Raw genomic sequence first — 24,128 nt, 5'->3', positions numbered from 1 at the left:
GTGGCACCCACCCCACCGCAACCTACAAGCTCTGCGTCTGAGGGCGAGGTAGAGATTCTGGCGTCTGCTGAGGACCTAGATCTCACCGGACTCTCAGACACAATGGATGTCACTCCACAGGTACTCAATCGGTGGCAGCAGGTGACCCAGCTGCATAATCTGCCTCCCCGGTCCCTTCACGCCTTTCTCAGCCATGGACAATGTCTTCCTCCAGTGGAACTGCAGCAGTTTTTTCCACCATCTTGCTGAGATCCAACAACTTGTCAGCCTTCACTCTTTCCTCTGCATTGCTCTTCAAGAAGCTTGGTTTCCGGTGATGTGAACCCCTGCCCTCCGTGGCTATCTGGGTTATTATAGGAACCGGGCAGCATATCAGAGGGTATCTGGTGGCGTCTGCATCTGTGTCCTCCACTCCCTTTACAGCGAGTCTATCCCTCTATAGACACCTTTAGAGGCTGTCGCTGTTCAGGTGTGGATGCCTCTGGCTGTTACTGTCTGCAATCTCTATCTTCCACCAGATGATGATGTCCCGCAGCGTGTTCTGGCTGCGTCGCCACCTTTTCTGTTACTGGGCGACTTCAACGCTCATAACCCTCTGTGGGGTGTGTAATGGATCTGGGAGATGTGTTATTTTCTACCGGATTTGTCGATACCAAATCTAATGAGGGAGGTTGTAAATGTTTTCTTATGTTTTTGTCAGAATATTTTTTGTGAATTGTAATTTGCCTTATTTTATGCTAATTTGCTTATATGTTCGAGAGTGACAATATATTGATTAATATTAGTAGATGTGACGAATAGTATCAAAGAGACTGGTTACAAGTGGAAGCTTGTGTGTTGTGTGAAATGTCTTTGACGCTGGAGTCGTCTTTGACCGTAGTCAGTCAGCAGTGAACACTCGGTGTGTGATGGTGGAACAATGTACAGGTCCCCGTTATAATAATTTGCAAGTGACCAGCAAAAATGAGTTATTGTACTACTTTTTTATATAAACATCAAGAAGGAAGCTCATTCGGAAAAATGGTATTTGAAGCACCAAAAATGAGGCAAACGCATTGAACCAGGACATTTCCGCAGCCGACGAAACAGCATTATGGAATCATACTTTCACTAGACGACTGAAGCCAACACAAAAAAGTCAAATATCATCTTATAAACATCCATCTTAAATCGTGCAATGCTCCGTTCAGTAAGTGGGAATTCCAAAGTGCCCTAGCTGCTTGCCCTGATACGGCTCCCAGGCCTAATCGCATCCACTGTCAGATGCTCAAACACCTCTCAGTGGACTGCCAACGACGCCTCCTAGACCTTAACAACCGTATCTGGGTTGAGGGTGAGTTCCCGTTGCAGTGGCGGGAAAGCATCGTAATCCCTGTGTTGAATCATGGCAAGAACCCACTGGAGGTGGACAGCTACCACCCCATTAGCCTCACCAATCTTTGCAAGTTGCTCGAACACATGGTGAGCCAGAGGTTGAGTTGGCTACTTGATTCTCACGGCCTTCTGGCTCCGTCTCGGGGTGGGTTCCATAAGGGTCACTCTGCCGCCGATAATCTGGTGTGCCTGGAGTCTGCCATCCGTACGGCCTTTGCCCACCGTCAGCATCCGGTCGCCATATTTTTTGACATGCGGAAGGCATACGATACGACATGATGAGGCATTTCAAGGCTCTGACGTTGTCTGTACTGACGGTTCGATGGATGCTGGTCGTGTCGGTTATGCTCTTACCCAAGGGGATCATTATGAACAACACCCATTGCCGGCTGGCTGCAGTATTTTCACTGCTGAGCTGGTCGCCGTATCTCACGCCCTAGAGTATATCCGCTCCTGCTCAGGTGAGTCCTTCGTTATCTGTAGTGACTCCCTGAGCAGTTTACGAGCTATCGACCAGTGTTTCCCTTGCTCTCATCTGGTGATGGCTATCCAGGAGTCCCTCCATACTCTTGCCCGTTGCAGCTGTTCTGTGGTCTTTGCATGGACCCCAGGTAATGTTGGCATTCCGGGAAATGAACGTGTTGACACGCTGGCCAAACAGGCTGCGAGAGCACCAGCCTTGGAGATTGGCGCTTCAGAGAGTGACCTCAGGGCAGTTTTGCGACAGAAGGTACTTTGCACCTGGGGTGAAGAGTGACACACTCTTCCGTCACCCAACAAACTTCGGGCCATCAAGGAGGCTACCGGTGCGTGGCACTCCTCCTTGCGGGTCTCTCACAAGGACTCTGTTGTCCTGTGCTGGTTGCGCATTGGCCACACCTGGATAACACACAGGTATTTATTGCGCTGCGAGGACCCAACTTTATATCACTGCAGGTCAGCTTTGACGGTGGTCCACATCTTGTTGGACTGCCCACTTTTAACTCTGCTCAGGCAGACATTTGTGCTGCCTAATACACTTCCTGCACTTTTATCAGATGACGTTGCGATGGCAAATTTAGTTTGGAGTTTTATTCGTGCAGGGGGTTTTTATCGCTTGATCCAAGTGTTTGTCCTTTTTTTTTGTGTTGAGTCTGGCCTTTGGCTGACGATTTTAGACTGGGGTATTTAGTGAGTTTCTTGGTGGTTGGCTTTTCCTTTTTTGTTTCTATGGTCGGCCAACCACTGTCACACTCGGTGTGATTTTAATTCCTTTTTTCTGGTCTCAGTCTGTGTCTTTCTTGTCCTGTGTTGTCTCTTGTCATCACCATTGTTTCTTCTTATTCTTTGTGGGTGCTTCAAGTTCGTGGAAAAGGGGCCAATGGCTCTAGTAGTCTGGTCCCTTCAATCCCACAAACCAACCAACCAATATTTATTCTTGTTCTGTATTAATGATCTGGCAGACAATATTAATAGTAACTTCAGACTTTGACAAGATGTTTGAGTTATTTATAACCAAGTGAAAAGAAAAGAAGAAAAACTGCACAAATTTTCAATTAGACATTGATAAGGTTTCAAAGTAGTGCAGTGTTTGGCGCCTTGCTTTAAATTTATAGAAATATAAAATGTGCTTTTCACAAAACACAGAAAAGTAGTATCTGATGACTACAATATTAATGAGGCACAACTGGAATCAGTCAAATCTGGGTGAATTATGTGGCAAAACGAACCCTTACTGGGTTCAAAGCACTGTCATGTGTATAAAAAGGAATATTCCTTACAAGTCATCGGCTTTGACCAGTGAGTAGGAAATGTGCAACCAACTGTGTAAACAATATGACAACTATAATGTGATATCAGAGTTGATTTCTTTCAAATGGCCTAAGCTATTGATCAGTCTGCACCACAACCAGGACTTTTTTTAACTTTCACACTCATTGGCTTCGCCAACTAACAACAAAGCTGCGAATATACACACCAAAATGTAACATCACAGCAGCCATTGACATTGTCACTGGTCAGACAACAGCTTCTATCAGATATTCCTCTTGATCCCTGTCATGTTTACTCTCTAGAAGCAAGGGAAACAGGAGTAGTGTACACTCCAGTATTAGAAGTGGAGCAGTGTCGCACGCTACGTACCTGTATGTGTGACTGAATGAAGTTATTATTTAGAATAAGAGCAGAAACACTGTTTGCTGTATATCTCACCTTGGCTGCTTACAATGTGTTATGCATTAGTGACAATATCAGTGGAATTACCTTCCTTGGTGATGCCATTATTTTTTACAGCTATGTCTGCTGTTCCAGTCACAGGTGACAATGCCGACTCCTTGTTCAAGTCTGTGCTAACCAATTTTATTATATTTTCAGTTGCCTCGTCCATCAAAGTATCCCTCCTCCAGTTGTCATCACATCCATTTTTGGAATGATCAGCACATCTAGTTACCTACTGTCACAACGGTGAATTCTAATGTTACAGTGACACTAGAAAACTGACCAAGTGATCTGATGTTTCGCATTTATTTCTAATAACACTCGGTGATTCCCAGTACCTGTTTCAAATTATTTCTGGTGGAAAGGTCTAGAAGGAGGGCCATTCACTCTTACGAGGCTAACCGGAAAGCTGATTGAATCTAAAAGCAACAGAATTGACACTGAAGCCTCCAAAGTACGAGGGTAAGTCAGTTATTATCCACAAAGTAGTTATAAAATTTTATTGCAATCAAATAGGAAACTTACAAGAATGTCATTTTTTGACATAGTCTCCTTGTGTTTCAACACACTTGGTCCATCGGTGTACAAGCTTCCTGATGCCCTCATAAAAGAAGGCTCTCAGTTGAGCTGCAAGCCAGGAATGCACCACTTCTTTCACTGCTTCATCTGATAGAAATTGATGGCACCTTAATGCCTGTTTGTATGGACCAAACAAGTGATAGTCAGAAAGGGCAAGATCGGGACTGTATGGAGGATGGTCCAGTACTTCAGGTCTGAGTTTCTGGAGCGTTTCAGCAGTGTGGGCAGCAGTATGTAGACAGGCATTGTGCAACAACTCAACACCTTATGACAGCAATCCTCAGTGTTTGTTTCGAAATGTAGGCTTTAGCCTGGCAGTAAGCATCTCACTGTAATGTACACTGTTTATTGTTGTGCCCCTTTCCCCATAGTGTTCCAGTACTGGACCTTGTGTGTCCCAAAAAACCATAAGCATCTGTTTTCCTGTGGACAGTTGGGTCTTGAACTTTTTCTTGCTGGGTGAATTTGGATGTTTCCATTCCATACTACGCCATCTACTCTCTGGCTTGTAATGATGGATCCATGTTTCGTCACCAGTAATGATCCTGTGTAAGAATTGTCCTCTTCCTTACCATAGCGATCCAAATGTTTTTTGCAGATGTTCAAGCGCATTTGTTTATGCAACTGTGTGAGTTGTTTCGGGACCCATCTTGCACAAACCAAGGTCTGTTGTGGATGATTTTGTAGGCAGAACTGTGATTAATTTGTAGACGATGTGCTACTTTGTCAGTAGTTAATCATCTGTCTAAGAGAATCATTTCACGTGAATGCTCAATTTGTGGCGATGGAACGATCGTCCAGCTCCTTCATTGTGCGTAATACTTGTGCGACCATTTCGGAATTTTTCAATCCATTCATAGACACTCCGTTGTGGCAAAACATGGTTCCTGTATTGTGCCGAAAGTCTTCGATGAATTTCGGCCCCTGCTATGCCTTCTGACTACAAAAAACAGATCACTGAAAGTTGCTCTTCTTTGGTGCAAATAGACAGCGGAACAGCCATGATTAGCAGCATGGCAGTGATAATGAAACTAACCTAGCAGCTTGAAAATTGCAAAGATACAACAACAAATAAACAAAGCATGTGTCTTCAATGTAAAATGACAGTACGACCAAAATAAACAAAAATATAACTAAATTGCGGATAATTATTGACTTAACCTCATAGCATTATATCAAAAGGCTTGTGGCAGGTTCTTAGGTGACACATAACAATGGTTTACTGGCAGCAAAAATCTCGGCCATTATTATTTTTGGGTTAGAGGACAATGCACAAATCCCTTCTTTTAGTTAGGTTGTGCCATAAATCTATCTCCTCTTCAATTCAGTTCGGTACTTCTTCATTGGTTATTTGTTCTACCATTCTAATTTTCAACACTCTCCTCTAGCACTACATCTGAAAAGCTTCTGTTATCATCTTGTGTGCGCTATTTATTGTCCAAATTTCATTTACGTACAAGACTAAGCTACACTCAAGACAAATGCCTGAGAGAAACATTTAATTTTATATTTGTTGTTAACAAATTCCTCTTTTCAGTCTGCATTTTATATCCTCTCTAATTTTGCCATCAGGTCATTTTACTGCCAAATGGGTAAACTCATTTACTACTTTTGGCATCTCATTTTTAATGTATTTTTCACAATCCACGTTAACTTTCTATTTTTCCTTCTCTTCATTTCTCTACTATTGAATTACAGTCTTCCATTACAATATAGTTTCTCTCTCATTTAATTATGTCAATAATGTCTTCTATCTCATCATACATTCTCTCAATCTCTTTGTCATATGCAGAGCTAGTACACATACAAATCTGATAAACTTGTACAACTGGGGTTGGTGTTGGCTTCATATTGTTCATGCCTGTGGTAATGCATTCTTTATGCTGTTCATAGTAGCTTGCCTGCATTCCTGTTTTCTTATTCACTATTAGATGTAATCCTGCATCACCCTTACTGCTTGATTTTGTGTTTGCCAGAAGTCCTGTCCTTCCTGCCTCTGCACTTCACCGATTTCCACTACATCTAATTTCAGAATATCCATTTCCTGGGTTAAAGTATCTAACATTCCACACCCTGGCCTGTAGAATGTCAGTTTTGTTTTTTCTCTGATGATAACATCCTCCTAAGTATTTCTTACTCAGAGATTCAAATTGGAGATAATTTTACTGCCACAATATTTTACCCAAGGGAATGCCATTATCATTAACCCCCATAGCAGAGATATATGCCCTTGGGGAAAATAACAGAGCCTATAATTTCCACTTTCTTCCACTCGCTTCCACTCATTCCCAGTACCAACACAGCAAAGCCATGTTATCTAATATTATGGGGTCGTATCAGTCAATCGTCTAGGCAGTTAACCCTACAACTGATGAAAATGGTGCTACCCCTCTTCAACGATTTTCATGGATTTGAAGTGGAATGACCACATAGGTTCATTCACAGTTAAAGCGGGTGACAGACTTTGAATCATTGGCAGGATACTGGGAAAGTGGAGTCAGTCTACAAAATAGACTGCCTACAAAACACTTAGGCATTCTATCTTAGGATATTGATCAAATGTGTCGGACTCACACCAGATACAATAATGGGGAACATTGAATGTATTCAAAAAGGGCAACTGAAATGGTGACAGATTTGTTTGATTCAAGGATGAGTGTCACTAAAAGCTGAAAAACCTTAATTAAAAGATGCTTGAAGATAGACTTAATCATCCGTGTACTGACTGCAGGACTCCAGCGGGTCTGATTGAAGCCCTGGTACTGAGCATGCATAACAACAATATTTACAGAACCTAGAGAAGTTGAAATATTGCGGAGAAAATGGAAACAACAACTCAGTAGAATACCTGGAAGCACACTATTCAGATTACACCAATTATAGTGTGCGCAGAGGCACTTCAGCAGTTTTTCTTCCTGTTCTTTATATGAGAATGGAACACCAAGAAACCCTAAAATTTGGTACACTGCCGAGTACCCTCTGCTAGTCACTTCAGTGGTCTGTGAAGTGTGTATGTAGATGCAGATGTTGTTTTGGTGTCACGTAAGCTAGTAAAACCACACCTGCTGTTAGTCTCATCATGTACCAGGGCAAATATGGATTAGATCGAGAACAGATACAAAAGTGTTTTCATAATTATGAGGTAACTGTTCCATCTACATCATATTCCACAAACCACCTCATGGTGTTTGATGGAGGATACTTCTGGTACCACTAACTAATCCTCCCTACACTGTTCCCCTTGTAAATGGTGCGTGGCAACAGTGAGTGTTGGTAACCCTCTGAATTGACTCTAATGTCTCAAATTTTCTCATTGTGTTCATTATGCGAGATGTATGAGGGAGGAAGGAATATGCTGTTCAACTCTTCCCAGAAAGCACTCTCTCGAAATTTCATTAGTAAACTTCTCCTTAATGCACAATGCCTCTCTTGCAGTGTGTGCCAAAGGAGTTTGTTGAGCATCTTGGTAATGTTCTCGCAGTGACTAAACCATCCTCATGCTGCTCTTTTTTGGCCCTTCTCTTTCTCTTCTATCAGTCCTACCTGGTAAGATTCCCATACTGATGAACAGTACTCAAGAACTGGTTGAATGAGTGCCTCATAAGCCACTTCTTTCATGGATGAACTTGAATTAAAGACCAGCAGAGAAGCAAAAATTTTAAGAGTTTGGACACATAAATAAAAACACTTAGTCTTAGTGCAATTCAAAAGTACCGGGTGATCAAAAAGTCGGTATAAATTTGAAAACTTAATAAACCGCAGAATAATGTAGATTGAGAGGTAAAAATTGACACACATGCTTGGAATGACATGGGGTTTTATTAGAACCAAAGAAAAAAACAAAGTATTGCTAGACGCGTGAAAGATCTCTTGCGCACGTTGTTTGGTGATGATTGTGTGCTCAGCCGCCACTTTCGTCATGCTTGGCCTCCCAGGTCCCCAGTCCTCAGTCCGTGCGATTATTGGCTTTGGGGTTACCTGAAGTCGCAAGTGTATCGTGATCAACCGACATCTCTAGGGATGCTGAAAGACAACATCCGACGCCAATGTCTCACCATAACTCCGGACATGCTTTACAGTGCTGTTCACATTATTCCTCGACTACAGCTATTGTTGAGGAATGATGGTGGACATATTGAGCATTTCCTGTAAATAACATCATCTTTGCTTTGTCTTACTGTGTTATGCTAATTATTGCTATTCTGATTAGATGAAGTGCCCTCTGTCAGACATTTTTGAACTTTTGTATTTTTTTTGTTCTAATAAAACCCCATGTCATTCCAAGCATGTGTGTTAATTCGTACCTCTCTATGTACATTACTCCGTGATTTATTCAGTTTTCAAATTTATACTGACTTTCTGAGCACCCATTATATGCTTTGGTATTTTTAATAAGAAAGCCCACAAATTTATGGGTCCAAGGAATGGAGGATAGTGTGATGAAACCTAGTATAAGATATATTGAGCATAAATACGATATGGTTAGTTGTTAACGAAGGAAAATAAAATATATTTGTAGTCCTGATGAATAGGAATTTTTGTGCTTGATGTAATTCCTGAATAATGTCGGTCCCACATAGTTTGAGAATAAAAACAGACTCAATGGCATTAGCTACTGTTGTTTTATAAGGTAATATGGTTATTGCTTCTTAAATGCCCTCAATGCTGTCAAGTCACAGGAACCTCCTTCCTAGTCACCATGACCAACTATATCCTCAAACACAATTACTTTTCCTTCAAAGGCATTATCTACAAACAAATCTGGGATACGGCTGTGGGCATCCTCATGGCACCATCCTATGCCAGCCTGTTCGTGGGCTGTCTAGAGGAATCCATCATAAAACCCAGAATCCTAAACCCCTCACCTGGTTCAGATTCATTGATGACATGTTTGCTATCTGCACCAAAGCTGAGAGCACCCTATCCACATTCTTCCAGAACCTCAACATATTCTCCCCCATTTGATTCACCTGGTCCTAAGAAACCCAACAAGCCACCTTCCTAGATGCTGACGTCCACCTCAAAGATGGCTACATCAGTACCTCCATCCATATCAAACATACTAACCACCAGCAATACCTGCACTTCAACAGCTGCCACCCGATACATATCAAAAAGTCCCTTCCGTACAGCCTAGCCACCTGTGGCCGTCACATCTGCAGTGATGAGCAGTCCCTCTTGAAATATACCGAGGGTCTCACTAAAGCCTTCATTGACTGTAATTATCCTCCCAACCTTGCGCAAAAACAAATCTCCCATGCCTTATCTTTCCAGTCTCCCACCACCTCCCAAAGTCTCCCAAAGCATTCCCCTCGTAACTCAGTACCATCCAGGACTGAAGCAGCTGAATTACATTCTCTGCCAGGGTTTCGATTACCTCTTGCAGTGCCCTGAAATGAGAAATGCCGTGCCTACTATCCTTATCCTTCTCCCCCCCCCCCCTCCCCCCATTGTGGTATTATGCTGTCCACTGAATCTACACAATATACTCGTCATCCTTACATAAACCCTGCCCCCAATCTCTTACCTCATGGCTCTTACACCTGTAATAGACCTAGATGCAAGACCTGTCCCACACATCCTCCCACCACCATCTACTCCAGTCCGGTCACTATCGTCATCTATCCCATCATAGGCAGGCCTACCTGTGAGACCAGTCATGTGATCTACAAGCTAAGCTGCAACCACTGTGCTGCATTCTATGTAGGCATGACAACCAACACGCTATCTGCCTGCATGAATGGCCACCGACAAACTGTGGCCAAGAAACAAGTGGACCACCCAGTTGCTGAACATGCTGCCATGCTTCACAGCCTGTGCCATATGGGTCCTGCCCACCAACACCAGCTTTTCTGAATTGCAAAACTGGTAACTTCCCCTGCAATATATCCTACATTCGTGTAATCCTCCTGGCCTCAACGTTCGTTAGTCACTGTCCTTACCCATCCAGCCTGTTCCGTGTTCCCATTCCAGCACTACACAGCTGTCATTCCACCATCACACCCAGTCATCTTATTTGTCTCCTTTTCCGCTACTACCCCCCCCCCCCCCCCCACACCACCCATGCCCTCCATCTAACCTGCAGCACTTCACTGTCTGCCACCCCTCCGCCATACTATCCCTCCCCCTCCCCACCCCAGCCTCTGCCTTACCCCCCAACCAGTCGCCACTCCCATCATGCACTGGTGCTGCTGCTCACAATGTGGTTTCAGTTGCCTGAGACTGCAATCGTGGGGGGGGGGGGGGGGGGGCGTGCATGCATGCATGCGTGCGTGCATCTATTGTTGATGAAGGCCTTAATGGCCGAAAGCTTTTAATTGTGAGAGTCTTTTTTTTTTTTTTTTTTTTTTGCGACTTAGCATCTCTGCTATATGGAGAGTAGCATCTTTCCTTTTCATAATATTGTTACATTCCATCCTGGATTTTCAATTGTTTGAATTATTTGTTTCTTATTTTAGTTACAGAGGGTGTTTTCCTGTACAATGAAGGCACAGACCCATATTCTGGTGACGTGTTCCATGACACGCCAGTTGGATTGTTGATATATAGCTGGGTATTTAGCTTTGCGTCGTCATGGTTGAACATAATTTTTGTTGCATGTGACCTCTTGACAGCATATTTCTTGAGTAAAGCAGCAACTGTTTTCATGTCGGAGTTGGTGAGTTGCTTTAATGTATTTTGTGATATTATTATTATTATTATTATTTTACTCTCTTGTAATGCCGTAGTAATATCTGGCCAGTGGAAACAACCTTCTCTTAAAACAGCTTTTGTATATGGTTACAGATAATCTCTCTCTCTCTCTCTCTCTCTCTCTCTCTCTCTCTGTGTGTGTGTGTGTGTGTGTGTGTGTGTGTGTGTGTGTGTCACACCCTTTCTCTTCACACTCTTTCTCCTGCAGGTACACTAGTATGTCTTCCATTGCCTGGATGTGCTCTTACATGTTTATACCTTTATAAAGCATTCTGCATAGAGTAATTCATCATAATAATCCACATCTTCCTGTTCTTGACTTGACGGCTAATAAAATAATACTTCTGTAGTTAATTGATCAAAATGAAAATTAGATATTCAGTTTGTTGGCTGCAGAAATAAAATAGAGATGCAAGAAAGTTAAATGGAAATAAGTGAACAATGGTTTAGTGTATTTGGTAGCATTTTTGTGTACTTGTATCAGACTTCCTGCCACTGTAGCACAACAAACCAGAAAGAAGAGGATGTGGTTCGGAGAATTCTTTAATGTGCTTCTGAAACTGTATATTTTCAAATATACAGGTCGAAATATAAAATCTGCCAAATACAGCATTGATGGCATTAGAAACTGTTAAAACAAAATCACTCTGTAAAATGTGCTGTTGTTAGAAAATCAGAGCACAGGACACGTGGTATTGCTAACCAGTCACAACACAAAATCAGTGCACAAGACAAATGATATAATCAGCCAATCACATCACCACATTTTCAGTGTGTGAACACACAAACAAACAAAAAATATTAAGCATGAAACAGGAATAAAAGAGATGTTCCAAAGTAATGTACAAAGTGTACAGTATCAAGCAAGTGATCCTATCATGTACCTTGAACAGCAAACAAAGTGAAGGCATCAGTTTCCTCTAAAGGCACAGAATTGTAGTCGCTTGTTGTGCTTGCAGCATTCTTCGAAAGAATTATTGCACCACAGTTCTGTCACACAGGTAAAGTTTACATGCTGAAATGAGAAAGCAGTATGCTTGACGGAACACATACTCTGATAGGTAACACAGGAAATGTTCTGATCTTTCTAGCATATCATGGGATGGAACCTCTGATGTCCCACCATATTCTCTCCATGTTCTGTGTGTGAATGGAATGGTCTTTCAGATCTACAAAGTTCAAACTGTGATTCATTGTAAGGTTCTGGAAACCTTTAGTACCTAGAGTGTTGCATGAGCTGAAGCAGTCACTAATGATCATAATCCCAGGAAGGATCTTTTCTTTTATTATTCTTACCAAGACACCCTTGGTCCAAAAATCAGTGGGCTCAAGGAAGAATTTGTTTTACCCTCACTGAATTCCACTGAATAACCAACTTTTGAGATCCTCAAGGCCTTTGCTGTGTTTCCTTTTCCCAAATTTCACCTCTTCTGGCCCCCTTAGCTGTAGTGAATTGTTTATCATCCAGTCGATACACTCTTTATGGGAAGAGGAAGACCATGTGTACACCATGTGTGCGCATGCCGAAATTTGTGACAAATCTTTCCATCTTTGGTTAACATGTAACAACCAGTATGGCACAGAAGTCAGAGACTTTTTGGACCATCTTTCGTGAATCACTGAACCAAGTACCAATCTTGAGCACTCTGCTTGAATTTGCATTGCACACTGACCATGCGACTACTCTGCTGCACCTTCTGTGGGCACTGGCATCAGGAAGAGCCCTCATTCAGCAAAAAGTTACATGGCACATAGCATCTTTGGGCAACCAGTTTTTTGTGATGGTAGACTGTGTTCCACCAACCATGGTTATATGTCAGCTTTACTTAAGTTGTAAAATGGGGGCAAACAATACTAGCCTTCAGATGGGCCAAATTTCACAATAAATCACAGTGGTCGGTATAGTATCAATGGTATCAGCACTGGTCAAACAGTAATGTCACATTAAAGATTGACAGTTTCATGAAACAAGAAGTTTATGATCTAGGTTATAACAAATGGTTAGCTTCACCAACCGAAGCTGGTCTTAGTTTCCTACCTATCCACACACTCAGAAATTGTGACTTACTCTGGAAAAGAGCCAAATATTCGTGACATGCAAAATTATACATCTCACTGCCATGTCACAAACTACAGGTAAATCTGTCTCCACAATCAGATCTTGTATTTTCACTTTCACTTTCATTGACTTCGCAAATTCACAAACTAACTGTTACCTTCCAACTAACCTGGACCTTGATCTAAGCAACAGATCAGTCGTGCACCACAGCCAGATTTTTTGCTTCCATGTTCCTTGAGTTTGCCAACTCACAGCCACTCTGCCACATTCCAACCTACTAAAGATCTCAGGCTATGCTGAGGGTCTTCAACTCTTAAGAACACAGCCAGGAGTATGATATGAAGTCAAAAAGTGAACTCATTTTGTGGACAGTTACAGAAATTCTCTTATGCCCCTCTTGCACTATTTACATTGTACAGCAGATTAACAGCAGAAATGGCTCTTGGAGATAAGCTAGATTTGAAAATACTAATATAAGAACACTTAAGCAACAGTTTTAGGTTTTGGTGACATAACTGTCTCCTGATGACATAGCTGTCACTGATATGTATCAGTAGAAAATGAATGGCCATCCATAAATGTGTGAAGTAGACATCATATTACAATAGAACGCTGATTGAGATAAATGGTTCTAAGCACAGTGCCGTTGGAAACAGGTATGGGACTAGAAAATGTGAAACCTATGCCAACTATTTCTGAGTTACTGAAAGAGGAGTTTAACAATATTATGAGAAGGAAAGTTGCTACTCACCATATAGTGGAGATAATGAGTCACAGATAAGCACAACAAAAAGATTTTCACACTTAAAGCTTTTGGCTAATGGCCTTTGTCAACAATAAACACACAGACGCGCGCCAGCGCGCGCGCGCGCGCGCGCACACACACACACACACACACACACACACACACACACACACACAAATGCAACTCACTCACACACATGACTGCAGTCTCTGGCAAATGCATCTCTGCTATATGGTGAATAGCAACTTTTCTTCTCAGAATATTGGTACATTCCATGCTGGATTTTCCAGTGTTTGAAAGAGGAGTTTCTTGTTTTGAGCAATTACTTGGTTGATAAGCATTGCTGGTATGCCAGTATGACATCAGCAAGCAGGATACAAACAATTTACTGAATTTCATTGAGGTCATTTGAATGGTGGTACCAATGTCTAAGGCCGGCCGAAGTGGCCGTGTGGTTAAAGGCGCTGCAATCTGGAACCGCAAGACCGCTACGGTCGCAGGTTCGAATCCTGCCTTGGGCATGGATGTTTGTAATGTCCTTAGGTTAGTTAGGTTTAACTAGTTCTAAGTTCTAGGGGACTAATGACCTCAGCAGTTGAGTCCCATAGTGCTCAGAGCCATTTGAACCAATGTCTAAATTACATGCTTGTTATCCTGATTGCAGATGACAAAAGAGCGCGCGCACACACACACACACACACACACACACACACACACACACACACACACACCTGTATTACTACATTAAATGAGTAGCCAGTGATGAGCACACAGTGGCTGCAATACAAATTAATACTGTTCTTACACTTAGGGTATCAGTTAGGATCATCAGGGACCATTTGCAAGAAACTGGTCAATGTACAAAGGTACTTGTCACCATGCTTCCTCTCACACCAGTTATCACTCAGCCTACAATTGTGTTCAAAGATGAGAACAGGATGTACGTTGCACCAGTGATGCTAATTTGTTAGTACAAGTTGAACTACGGAAGTCATTATGTATGTCAATAAAATTTCATGACATCCCTTGTATGGTGAGTATCAATCTATCCTTTTCGTAATGACTTCTGTCTGTTCAAATTCCATCAGTCCATAGCCTTCACCAAACTATTCCTATAAAACCATGTAAATCAGGTCCAAACCTCCATGCAGTACCTTTTCTCCATACATAAAATACTGTTACTCTGCAATCCCAAATTCCTACATCCCATCTCTCACACTAAAACTCTTGCCTCCAGGAATTAGCACTTCATGCATACCACTACCTCAACAAATTCTCCGACGTGTTCACCTCCTACACTTGCCTTGGACTACCACTATCCACCACCTCTATAAGAGCCTCCAAACCTCCCCCACATCCACTCCTAGCAGCCAAACCCTGCCTCACAGACCTACTACATTTATCATATCCTCAGAAACTCCAACTTACCACCATATACAACCAAGAACCCAAACATACCTGAAACACAGTCATGAACCCTACCTCCAAAAGCTTGAACCCCACAGAAATGCAGTAATTTCAACAGTTGTACCTCTTGCCCCTCTCCCAAATTCAGTCGTGCTAGACTTGTTAAAGAACTCCTGTCCTTCTCCCAGTACCTACAGTGGAAACAGCTTTTTGCCACCAATCCTTCCAATCACACTATCCAAAACCAATATTGAACTGTGCCTGACTCAGTTCACTCCTCAATCAAACTGTGATCCATCCCCACTGCCGCCTGATCACCCCCTGTTAACATTCCATATTTTGTTAACCTTTAACCTTGGCTTACAGTCATTCCCCAAATCCCTCAATGTGGAGACCAACCTTACATCCATAGAAAGAACCGCAAATCTCCATCTAAAAACTAATCCCAACCTTATAGCCATACCGGCCAAGAAAAGTTCCGTCACTGTGGTCTTGAACCGCAGAGATTACCTGGCAGAGGGACTCCGCCAGCTGTTAGATTTATCCATCTACAAACCCTGCCTCAGTGATACCATTCCAAAAATCCAAGAACATATCCAGTCCCTCCTCAAATCCTTAGGCCCATTCCAGAACCTCTACACTGAGTTCGCCTCTCTCTTCACCCCCTACCATTCCCTGCACTCCTACCTTCTATCTTCCCAAATTCCATAAACCAAGCAACCCAGGATATCCCATAGTGGCGAGTTACTGCGCCCTCACTGAGAGAATCTCTGCCCTTGTGGACCAACACCTTCACCCTATTACCCGTAACCTACCCTCATGCATAAAAGACATCAACCATGTCCTACATCAAATCTCCACAGTTTCTATTCCTTTTCCACACGGCGGCCTGCTTGCCACTGTTAGTGCCATCTACCTCTACACTAACATCCCCAATGCCTGTGGCTTTGCCACTGTGGAACATCACCTTTCGCAACACCTGACTGGCTCCAAATCTACAACCTCCTTCCTGTTCACCATTACCTAACAATACCCTCACCCACAATTAATTCTTTTTTAAAGGCATTATGACAATCAAATCTGTGCTACAACAATGGGCACTCGTGTGGCACCATCATATGTTAATCTTTTCGTGAGACATGTAGAGGAATCCTTCCAAACCAACAGAATCCCAAGCCTCTCTCATGGTTCAGATTCATCGATGACATTTTTGAGATATGAACTGGGCATGATACCCCATCCACATTCCTCCAGAACCTTAACACCTTCTCCCCATTCACTTCACCTGGTCCTCCTCAATCCAACAAGTGATGTAGACCTCCACCTCAAGGAAGGCTATATCAGGACCTCTGTCTGTGTTAAATATACCAACCACCAGCAACACCTTCACTTTGACAGCTGTCTCCCACTCCATACCAAGAAGTCTCTTCTGTACAGCATAGACACTACTGGGCACATCTGCAGTGATGATCAGTCCGTCTCCAAATAAAACAGAGGCCTCACTGCAACCTTCACAGAATGAAGTTAGCCACCCAACATTGTACAGAAAGAGATTTCCTGTGTCTTCTCTCTCCTTTCACCTCCCACCTTCCACACATGCACCATCCTGCCACCAAATGGCGCTCCGCACATGGCTCAGTGTCATCCAGGACTAGGGCAATTGAATCACGTTCTCTGAAAGTGTTTTGAATACCTCTCGTCATGTCCTGAAATGAATATCCTTCCCACTATTTTCCCCAGCCCTTCCCACAGTAGAATCATACACAATATCCTTGTCCATCCTTACTGCATCCCTGCCTTCAGCCCCTTACCTCCCTGCAATAGACCAGGACACAAGACCTGTGCCATAAATCCTCCCACCACTGTCTACTCCAGCAGCCAGAGACAGTAGTCATGTGCGTGTGCATTATGCTTGTGTGAATGTGTATGTGCTTTATCAAACAATCGAAAATCCAGGATGAAATGTTAGTGTTATGAAAATGATAGTTGCTGCTCACCATATAGTGGAGATGCTGAGCTGCAGCTAGTCACAACAAAAAGACTGAGATTTTGGGCAACAAGGCCTTTGTTGAAAATAGACAACTTACACACACACACACACACACACACACACACACACACACACACAAACACACAAGACCACAGTGTCTGGCAGCTGAAGCCAGACTGCGAGCAGCACTGCATGATGGGAGAAGCAACCATTTGGTGGGGGTAAGGAGGAGGCTGGGGTGGGGACAGGGAGGGATAGCTGGATAGGGGTGGAGGATGGTAAAGTGCTGCTCGTGGGAATGTACAGGGATGAGTTGGAGAAGACTGAGGGTGCATTGGTGGACTGGAGGGCTGTGTAGTGGTGGAATGGGAACAGGGAAGGGGCTAGATGGGTAAGGACAATGACTGATAAAGGTTTGAGGCCAGAAGGGTTACAGGAACATATGGTATATTGCAGGAAGAGCTCCCACCTGTGCAGTTCAGAAAAGCTGAAGGCCAGATGGGTTACAGGAACATAAGATGTATTGCAGGAAAAGGTCCCACCTGTGCAGTTCAGAAAAGCTGGTGTTGGTGGGAAGGATCCAAGTGACACAGGCTCTGAAGCAGTCGTGAAAATGAAGAACGTCTTGTTTGACGGCGTGCTCAGCAATGGGGTGGTCCAGCTGTTTGCTCGCCACAGTTTGTCAGTGGCCATTCATATGGACATACAGCTTGTTGATTGTCATGCCTATGTAGAATGCAGCACAGTGGTTGACCCTTAGTTTATAGATCACATGACTGGTTTCACAGGTAGCTTTGAGTTTAATGGGATAGTTGATGTGTAGATGGTGATGGGAAGATGTATGGGACAGGTCTTGCATCTACATCTATTAGAGGGTAATGAATCCTGAGGTAAGGGGTTGGGAGCAGGGGTTGTGTAGGGATGGACAAGGATTTTGTGTAGGTTTGGTGGGCAGTGGAATACCACTATGGCAGGAATGGGAAGGATAGTGAGTTGCATATTCCTCAAATCAGGGCACGACGAGAGGTAGTCGAAACCCTGTATGTGCGCTCTTTTTCAGAAGGCCTTTTGACTGAAAGCTAAACTGTACAGCAGTCTTCTTGTTATGCCTGTCTGTGGCTCAAGGTCACCTCTATATGGTGAGTAGCAGTCCATGCGTTCCATAATATTGTTATTCCATCCTGCACTTACAGTTGCTTGATGTCCAATGTTGGATGCAATATTTGGGTTGAGAAGAGAACAATTTATATTGTGTACATTTATATTGTGTAATAAACAGGTTGTTAAAACTGTAGCTCACCTTATAAAATTGAGTTCACTGCCAGAGCACACACAGTACCTATGTACACATCGCTAGCATGTATTTTGCTATTTGTTATTGCTGTTATTAATGTGTGTGTAGGGGGGGGGGGGCACACACGCTTGATTGTTTGTGCGTGCTTCTGAAAGCTAAGATAATGTCGTGTACTTTTATGTGCCTAATTGGCAGTACTAAATATTTCATCTTTTAAAGATAAGTACTGGCCAGTGATTCTCATAATTTTTTGGTTTGTTGGAGTGAATTTTCCTTCTGGAACTGGTGAATTATTGTGATTTCCTTATAATGCCAAGTATGTAAATTAACTTACAGAAATAAATGCAAAATTTCTTTTCTATTTTAATAACTTTTGTCCTCCATATGTCAAGTTTGTATGTGGTTTTGGATAGTTGTGTTGAACTTTGTCTTATTGCAATTTTTTGTTCTCAGGAATTAAAACAGAATGAAAAAAAAGACACATATGCAGCAGGCACAAAGAATCTTCTCCTTAAAGCATATGACTTCCACATGGTGCCTTTTTACGTTCTTTCAGCGTACCTGTTTAACCCATATATTATTTTAAACTGTGTAGGTCGAACAACTACAGTGTTTTCAAATTTATTGTTGGCATATGCTTTAGCATCAATGTGCACTGGTATGTAACACTTTTTTTTCTCAAAACATAACCTGCTTACAGTTACAGTTGACTAATATTTTTGTTGTTAGTAGCACCTTGATTATGTCTAAACTTTTTTCCTTAGTGTATAAAGGTAATTGTAGATAGATATTGGACTGCATCAAGTGTTTCAGCTATTCATAAATAAACAATAACTCATATGATATTAAGAAAATGCAAGATTTGCAGCAGTCAGTGCACGATTTAAAAACTGATTCAAATTTTCTTAGGAATTGAAATAAATTGTTGTGTGTTGCAATTTAGAAACTGTTACCTATCTGTTCATATTTCTTTTTTGAATATTTGCTGTATCGTTGATGAATAATGTCTATTGGGTGTCCTTGTGTCTTCCATATAGTTATCTAAAAGTCATTTTATGTGATATGTGCGTAAGTGTAATGCAGTCTTCACTATTGATATAAAGTAGATACACACAAAGTGACCTGTGGAAGTGTTACAGGTGCTCAACCTAATTCAGATCTGTTGAGTTGGGGGAGAATATTTGAAAACTCATAACTTGTGCTTAATATCATTTGACCACTGATGTTGTCCAATGGTTGTATTTGATGCAATGCAAGATTTCATTGATACCAGGGGCAAATGCATTCTGTTTGGATGTAACCAGTCACCAAAGACATTATAACACCAGGAACAGGTTTTACAATGGCACATGAAATTACCTTTCTTTCAATGTAAATTCTGTGCCATACAGTTTATCTCATCTGCCTGTGATGTTGATGTGATACATTACGCAGCTTTTGCTTAACTTACATACCTGTCAAATGAATGAAAAGCTCAGTTTCTCAGGCCAGAAGCCCTTTTCACTGGTTATCAACAATTCAATCAGTATGTTAGTTACTGCAGGTTGGTCATTTTATGAATGACACCTGTGAGGTATGGTTGATGGATTTGCTGATTTGTGAAATTATGTTTCCAATTGTGTGCTACATCATTTTGGATATGTTTTCAGAGCATAAATAGGGATGAGTTTCACCTGTGTAGTCAGTTTCTATCAATAGCCTTACCTACCTTCCTGTTACACATCAATATTTCATTGTTGTCTAAAGTTTATCTGACTATTCATCATTCCTGTCACATTGAAATGAATCTCTATGACTGTCAGTTAAGAAAAAGTTGAAACACTACAGAAATAGTGTCATTTGTGAAATTGAGGCAGATTTCTCCCAAGTTAACCCAGTATGTGTGCCTTACTTGTTCCATTGTTAGTCAATGGGGGATTGCACAGTTATTTTTTGTGGTTTTTGCATTGCTAAACAGGTAGTTTGCAGGTTTAGAATGAGCTCATAGTTTTGTGATCATGCAGTATCAAAAGCCAACTCCATATGTAATTGTGTGAAATAATTCTTGAGTTTTCTTCTTATTCACCACATCATAAACTAAGGCCAAAATACCTATAGTATAAAGTTACTTGGAAAGTGTCATATTAAGAAAGCCAAGTAGTATGCACAACAAAACAGCATCTTCAGAACAGGGAATAATAACTATAGGTGCACCACAAGGATTGATGTTGGGTCTGCTGCTGTTCTGTTTATGTATAAATGATCTGCCATCATATATTCAGGAAGCAGAAATAGATTTCTTTTGCTAAAAATGAACTATTATAATAAAGCCTAATGGCCAAACATGATACATGCACTCTTTAGTGCACAGTACATGACCACACCATTGTAAGTAGTGCATTAAGGAAAATCACTAAATGAAACAGAATATTCTAAATTCTAATGTGTTTCTATTGGTAGAGCTTCTGAAACATACAGCTCTGCAACTTTTGTAAATGAAACCTGGATTGATAAAAATAATGTCCGTGTTGAGGATAATATCAAAGAGGGGGGGGGGGTCCGGAGGGGGGGGGGAGGGAGGGGGGGGGGAGAGAGAGAGAGAGAGAGAGAGAGAGAGAGAGAGAGAGAGAGAGAGAGAGAGAGAGAGAGAGAGAGAATAATTAACTATTTGACTGCTGCAGAAGGGATTGCCACTTACCATGTTGACCAGAGAATCATTATTGGTAATCCAGCTACCTGCCCACTAAGTGCCTTGTCATTAAGGTGACCAAAGTCATGGGATACCTCATAATATCATGTCGGACCTCCTTTGGTCTGGCATACTGCAGCAGCTCAATGTGGCATAGACCCAACAAGTATTTGGAAGTCCCCTGCAGAAATGCTGAGCCACACTATCTCTATAGCAGTTCATAATCATGAAAGCATTGCCGTTGTAGGATTTTGTGGACAAACTGACCTCTCAGCTATGTCCCATAAATGTTATATGGGATTTGTGTCGAACAATCTGGGTGACCAGATAATTTGCTCAAATTGTGCAGAATGTTCTTCAAACCAATTGTGAACAATTATGGTCCAGTGACATGGTGCAGTGTCAGCCTTAAAAATTCCATTGTTGTTTGGGAATATGAAGTCCACGAACGGATGCAAATGACTTCCAAGTAGCCGAACATAACCATTTCCAGTCAATGATGGGTTTAGCTGGATCATTGCACCCATTCTGTTCCATGTAAACACAGTCCACACCATTATGGAGCCACCACCAGCTTGCACAGTGCCTTGTTGACAGCTTGGTCTGCATCTTCTCATGGGATCTGCACCACACTTGAACCCTACTGTCAATTCTTACCACGTGAAATCAGGTCTCATCTGACAAAGCTACAGTGTTACAGTCTTCTAGGGTCCAACTGATATAGTCACGAGCCCCGCAGCGGCATTGCAGGTGATAATGTGCTATTAACAAAGACACTCACGTTGATTGTCTGCTGCCATAGCCCATTAACACCAGATTTCGCTGCACTGTCCTAATGGATATGTTTGTCACACATCCCTTGTTGATGTCTGTGGTTGCATTGTTGCATGTCTGTTAGCACAGATAACTCTGTGCAAACAGGGCTGCTCTTGGTTGTTAAGTAAAAGTTATCACCACTGGTTGTCCGTGGTGACTGATAATGCCTCAAGTTTAGTATTTTCGGCACACTTTTGACCCAGTGGATCTCGAAATATTGAATTACCCAATAATTTCCGAAATTTAATGTCCCATGCATCTAGCTCCAGCTATCATTCTGTGTTCAGAGTCTGTTAATTCCTGTTGTGCAGACAGTCGTGTCGTGAACCTTTTCACATGAATCACCTAAGTACAAAGGACAGTTCCACCCGTGCACTGCCCTTTAATACCTTGTATATGCAATACTACTGCCATCTGTGTATTTGCATATCGCTGTCCCATTACTTTTGTTACCTCAGCGTAATATACGTATAGGGAGTGTATATGTATTTGGACACTTCGTGCTTTTCAAAACTTCTCTGCATAGACTCGGCGATTGAAATAATTTTGTCAACTGATAATTATGTCATTTCAATAAGTTTATAGACAGAATTTTAGTACCCTGTGACAAAAACAATGTGCATTTTTAGATTTATCTAAGTAGCTCAGTGCTTCATTATGGCTACTCACCCTTTAATACTTGTTCTTCTCCATGTGTGCCTCACTGTATACCAACTCAAGAAAGACTCAAACAAACCACAGCTTTCGTTGGAATGTTTTTGTAGTTCAAAATGTCCTTCTGCATCATTTATATGTGAAAGGAATTTACTATCACATCACTCTAATGTATCTCTGTTTATTGTTAATGATTAATGAAATCCATCTCAGCTGATCAGTTGCATCTAATTAAACAGAACAGGGAATTAGGTCAAAGCTGCAGCATCTTAATGAATAAAGTAGGCAACTGACAAAAAACAGCCTTTTGCTTAATCATCAATAAGTTGTGCTAAATGTGTAACAAATGATCTGGTTGTCGTATGTGATGTTAAAGAACAAATCCAAAAACTGTGCTCATACACATTCTGCCAACCACCTGGCAAAAGTATGGTGAGCATGCACGGCTTGATGCGTACAGTAAGCTGTCCAGATGGGGCCATTCCACGACTGAAGTAAAAATGTAAACATAATACTTGGCCTCAGTCGAGTATGATAGTCAACTGTGTGACCATAATTGCTACTAGCAATGACAACCTTAAGTACAGAACTGATATCAAAGAGTACACAATTAATCCAAAGAACCAAAAAAGAGAGATGAACTGGGTAGTTGTAAGCATGCAGCTCCCTTATAGTAAGTTACCAATGCACAAGAACTACCCAGTTCAGTTATTTTCAGTTCTTTTATATGTTCAGTGACAAGATGATGATTGTTATAACTGCTTTTATTCTGTAACCATGATCACTAATTTTGGTTATACAAAGGGTTGTATGATCAAAATTAGTGTTTCTGTTGTATGTAATTACTCCACAAACGATAGTACAATTAGTTGTAAGACACCATCAAGCTAATGGTGATACTGTATTTGTGTAACCATTGGTATATGTTCTCTTCCATTGTAAATAATTATAGAAAGTTCAACACAGCTAACTTGTAGTTAAACTTATAATATACAGCAAAAAATACCAGTTTGGTTGATTTAGCTCTTTTACATTTTTCAGAGACAATGAATTTTTGTAAATATGTTACTCATGACTTATGATCATTTGAGAAGCCATAATTACCATTCCTGATATGTTTTACATAACTATTTTACAACTGTATTTTACAATTTTTCACTTACTGTCATAGCTGTCTAATGATGATGTTGTTGGGTATAAGTACTATCACCTGATTCCTTGTTATTATGCATAATTGAGTTGCCAACTTTTGTTTCTCTGTTTTAGTTGTTTGGATTGTGTACTCTTTGATGTCAGTTCATTATTTAAGGTTTCATCATTGCTTGTAATGATTAAGATCACACAGTTGAGTATTGCACTTGTCTGAGACCAAGTATTAAGTTTATATGTGTACCTCTGTCATGGAGTAGCTGTATCTGCTTACTATACTCCTGCCAGGCGGTCGGCAAAATGTTTATGAGCATTGTTTATGGATTTGTTCTTCAACATTACATATGACAACCAGATGATTTGTGTCATGACTTGAGCAGAACTCAGTGAGGATTTAGTATAAGGCTGTTATCACTGTGAGTTGTCTATTTTGTTCATTAAGGCATTGTAGCTTTAGCCTAATTTAGTGGTTTATTTCACAGCAGGTAATATGAAGATGTTCCA

General features: G+C 41.5%; 1 protein-coding gene across 1 annotated transcript in view; it reads left to right on the top strand.

Moving 5' to 3' along the window:
* Positions 1-24,128, top strand: part of LOC126483661 (phosphatidylinositol glycan anchor biosynthesis class U protein) — a 91,941-nt gene that overhangs the window by 11,446 nt on the left and 56,367 nt on the right. The window contains exons 2-3 of the mRNA XM_050106721.1: positions 10,608-10,807; positions 18,791-18,995. Of these exons, the coding sequence (XP_049962678.1) occupies positions 10,608-10,807; positions 18,791-18,995 (405 nt within the window). The remainder of the gene's footprint in view (positions 1-10,607; positions 10,808-18,790; positions 18,996-24,128) is intronic.

This window comes from Schistocerca serialis, chromosome 6 (genome assembly GCF_023864345.2).
Source record: "Schistocerca serialis cubense isolate TAMUIC-IGC-003099 chromosome 6, iqSchSeri2.2, whole genome shotgun sequence".
Taxonomy (NCBI): domain Eukaryota; kingdom Metazoa; phylum Arthropoda; class Insecta; order Orthoptera; family Acrididae; genus Schistocerca; species Schistocerca serialis.
This window is presented reverse-complemented; position numbering and strand designations above follow the sequence as displayed.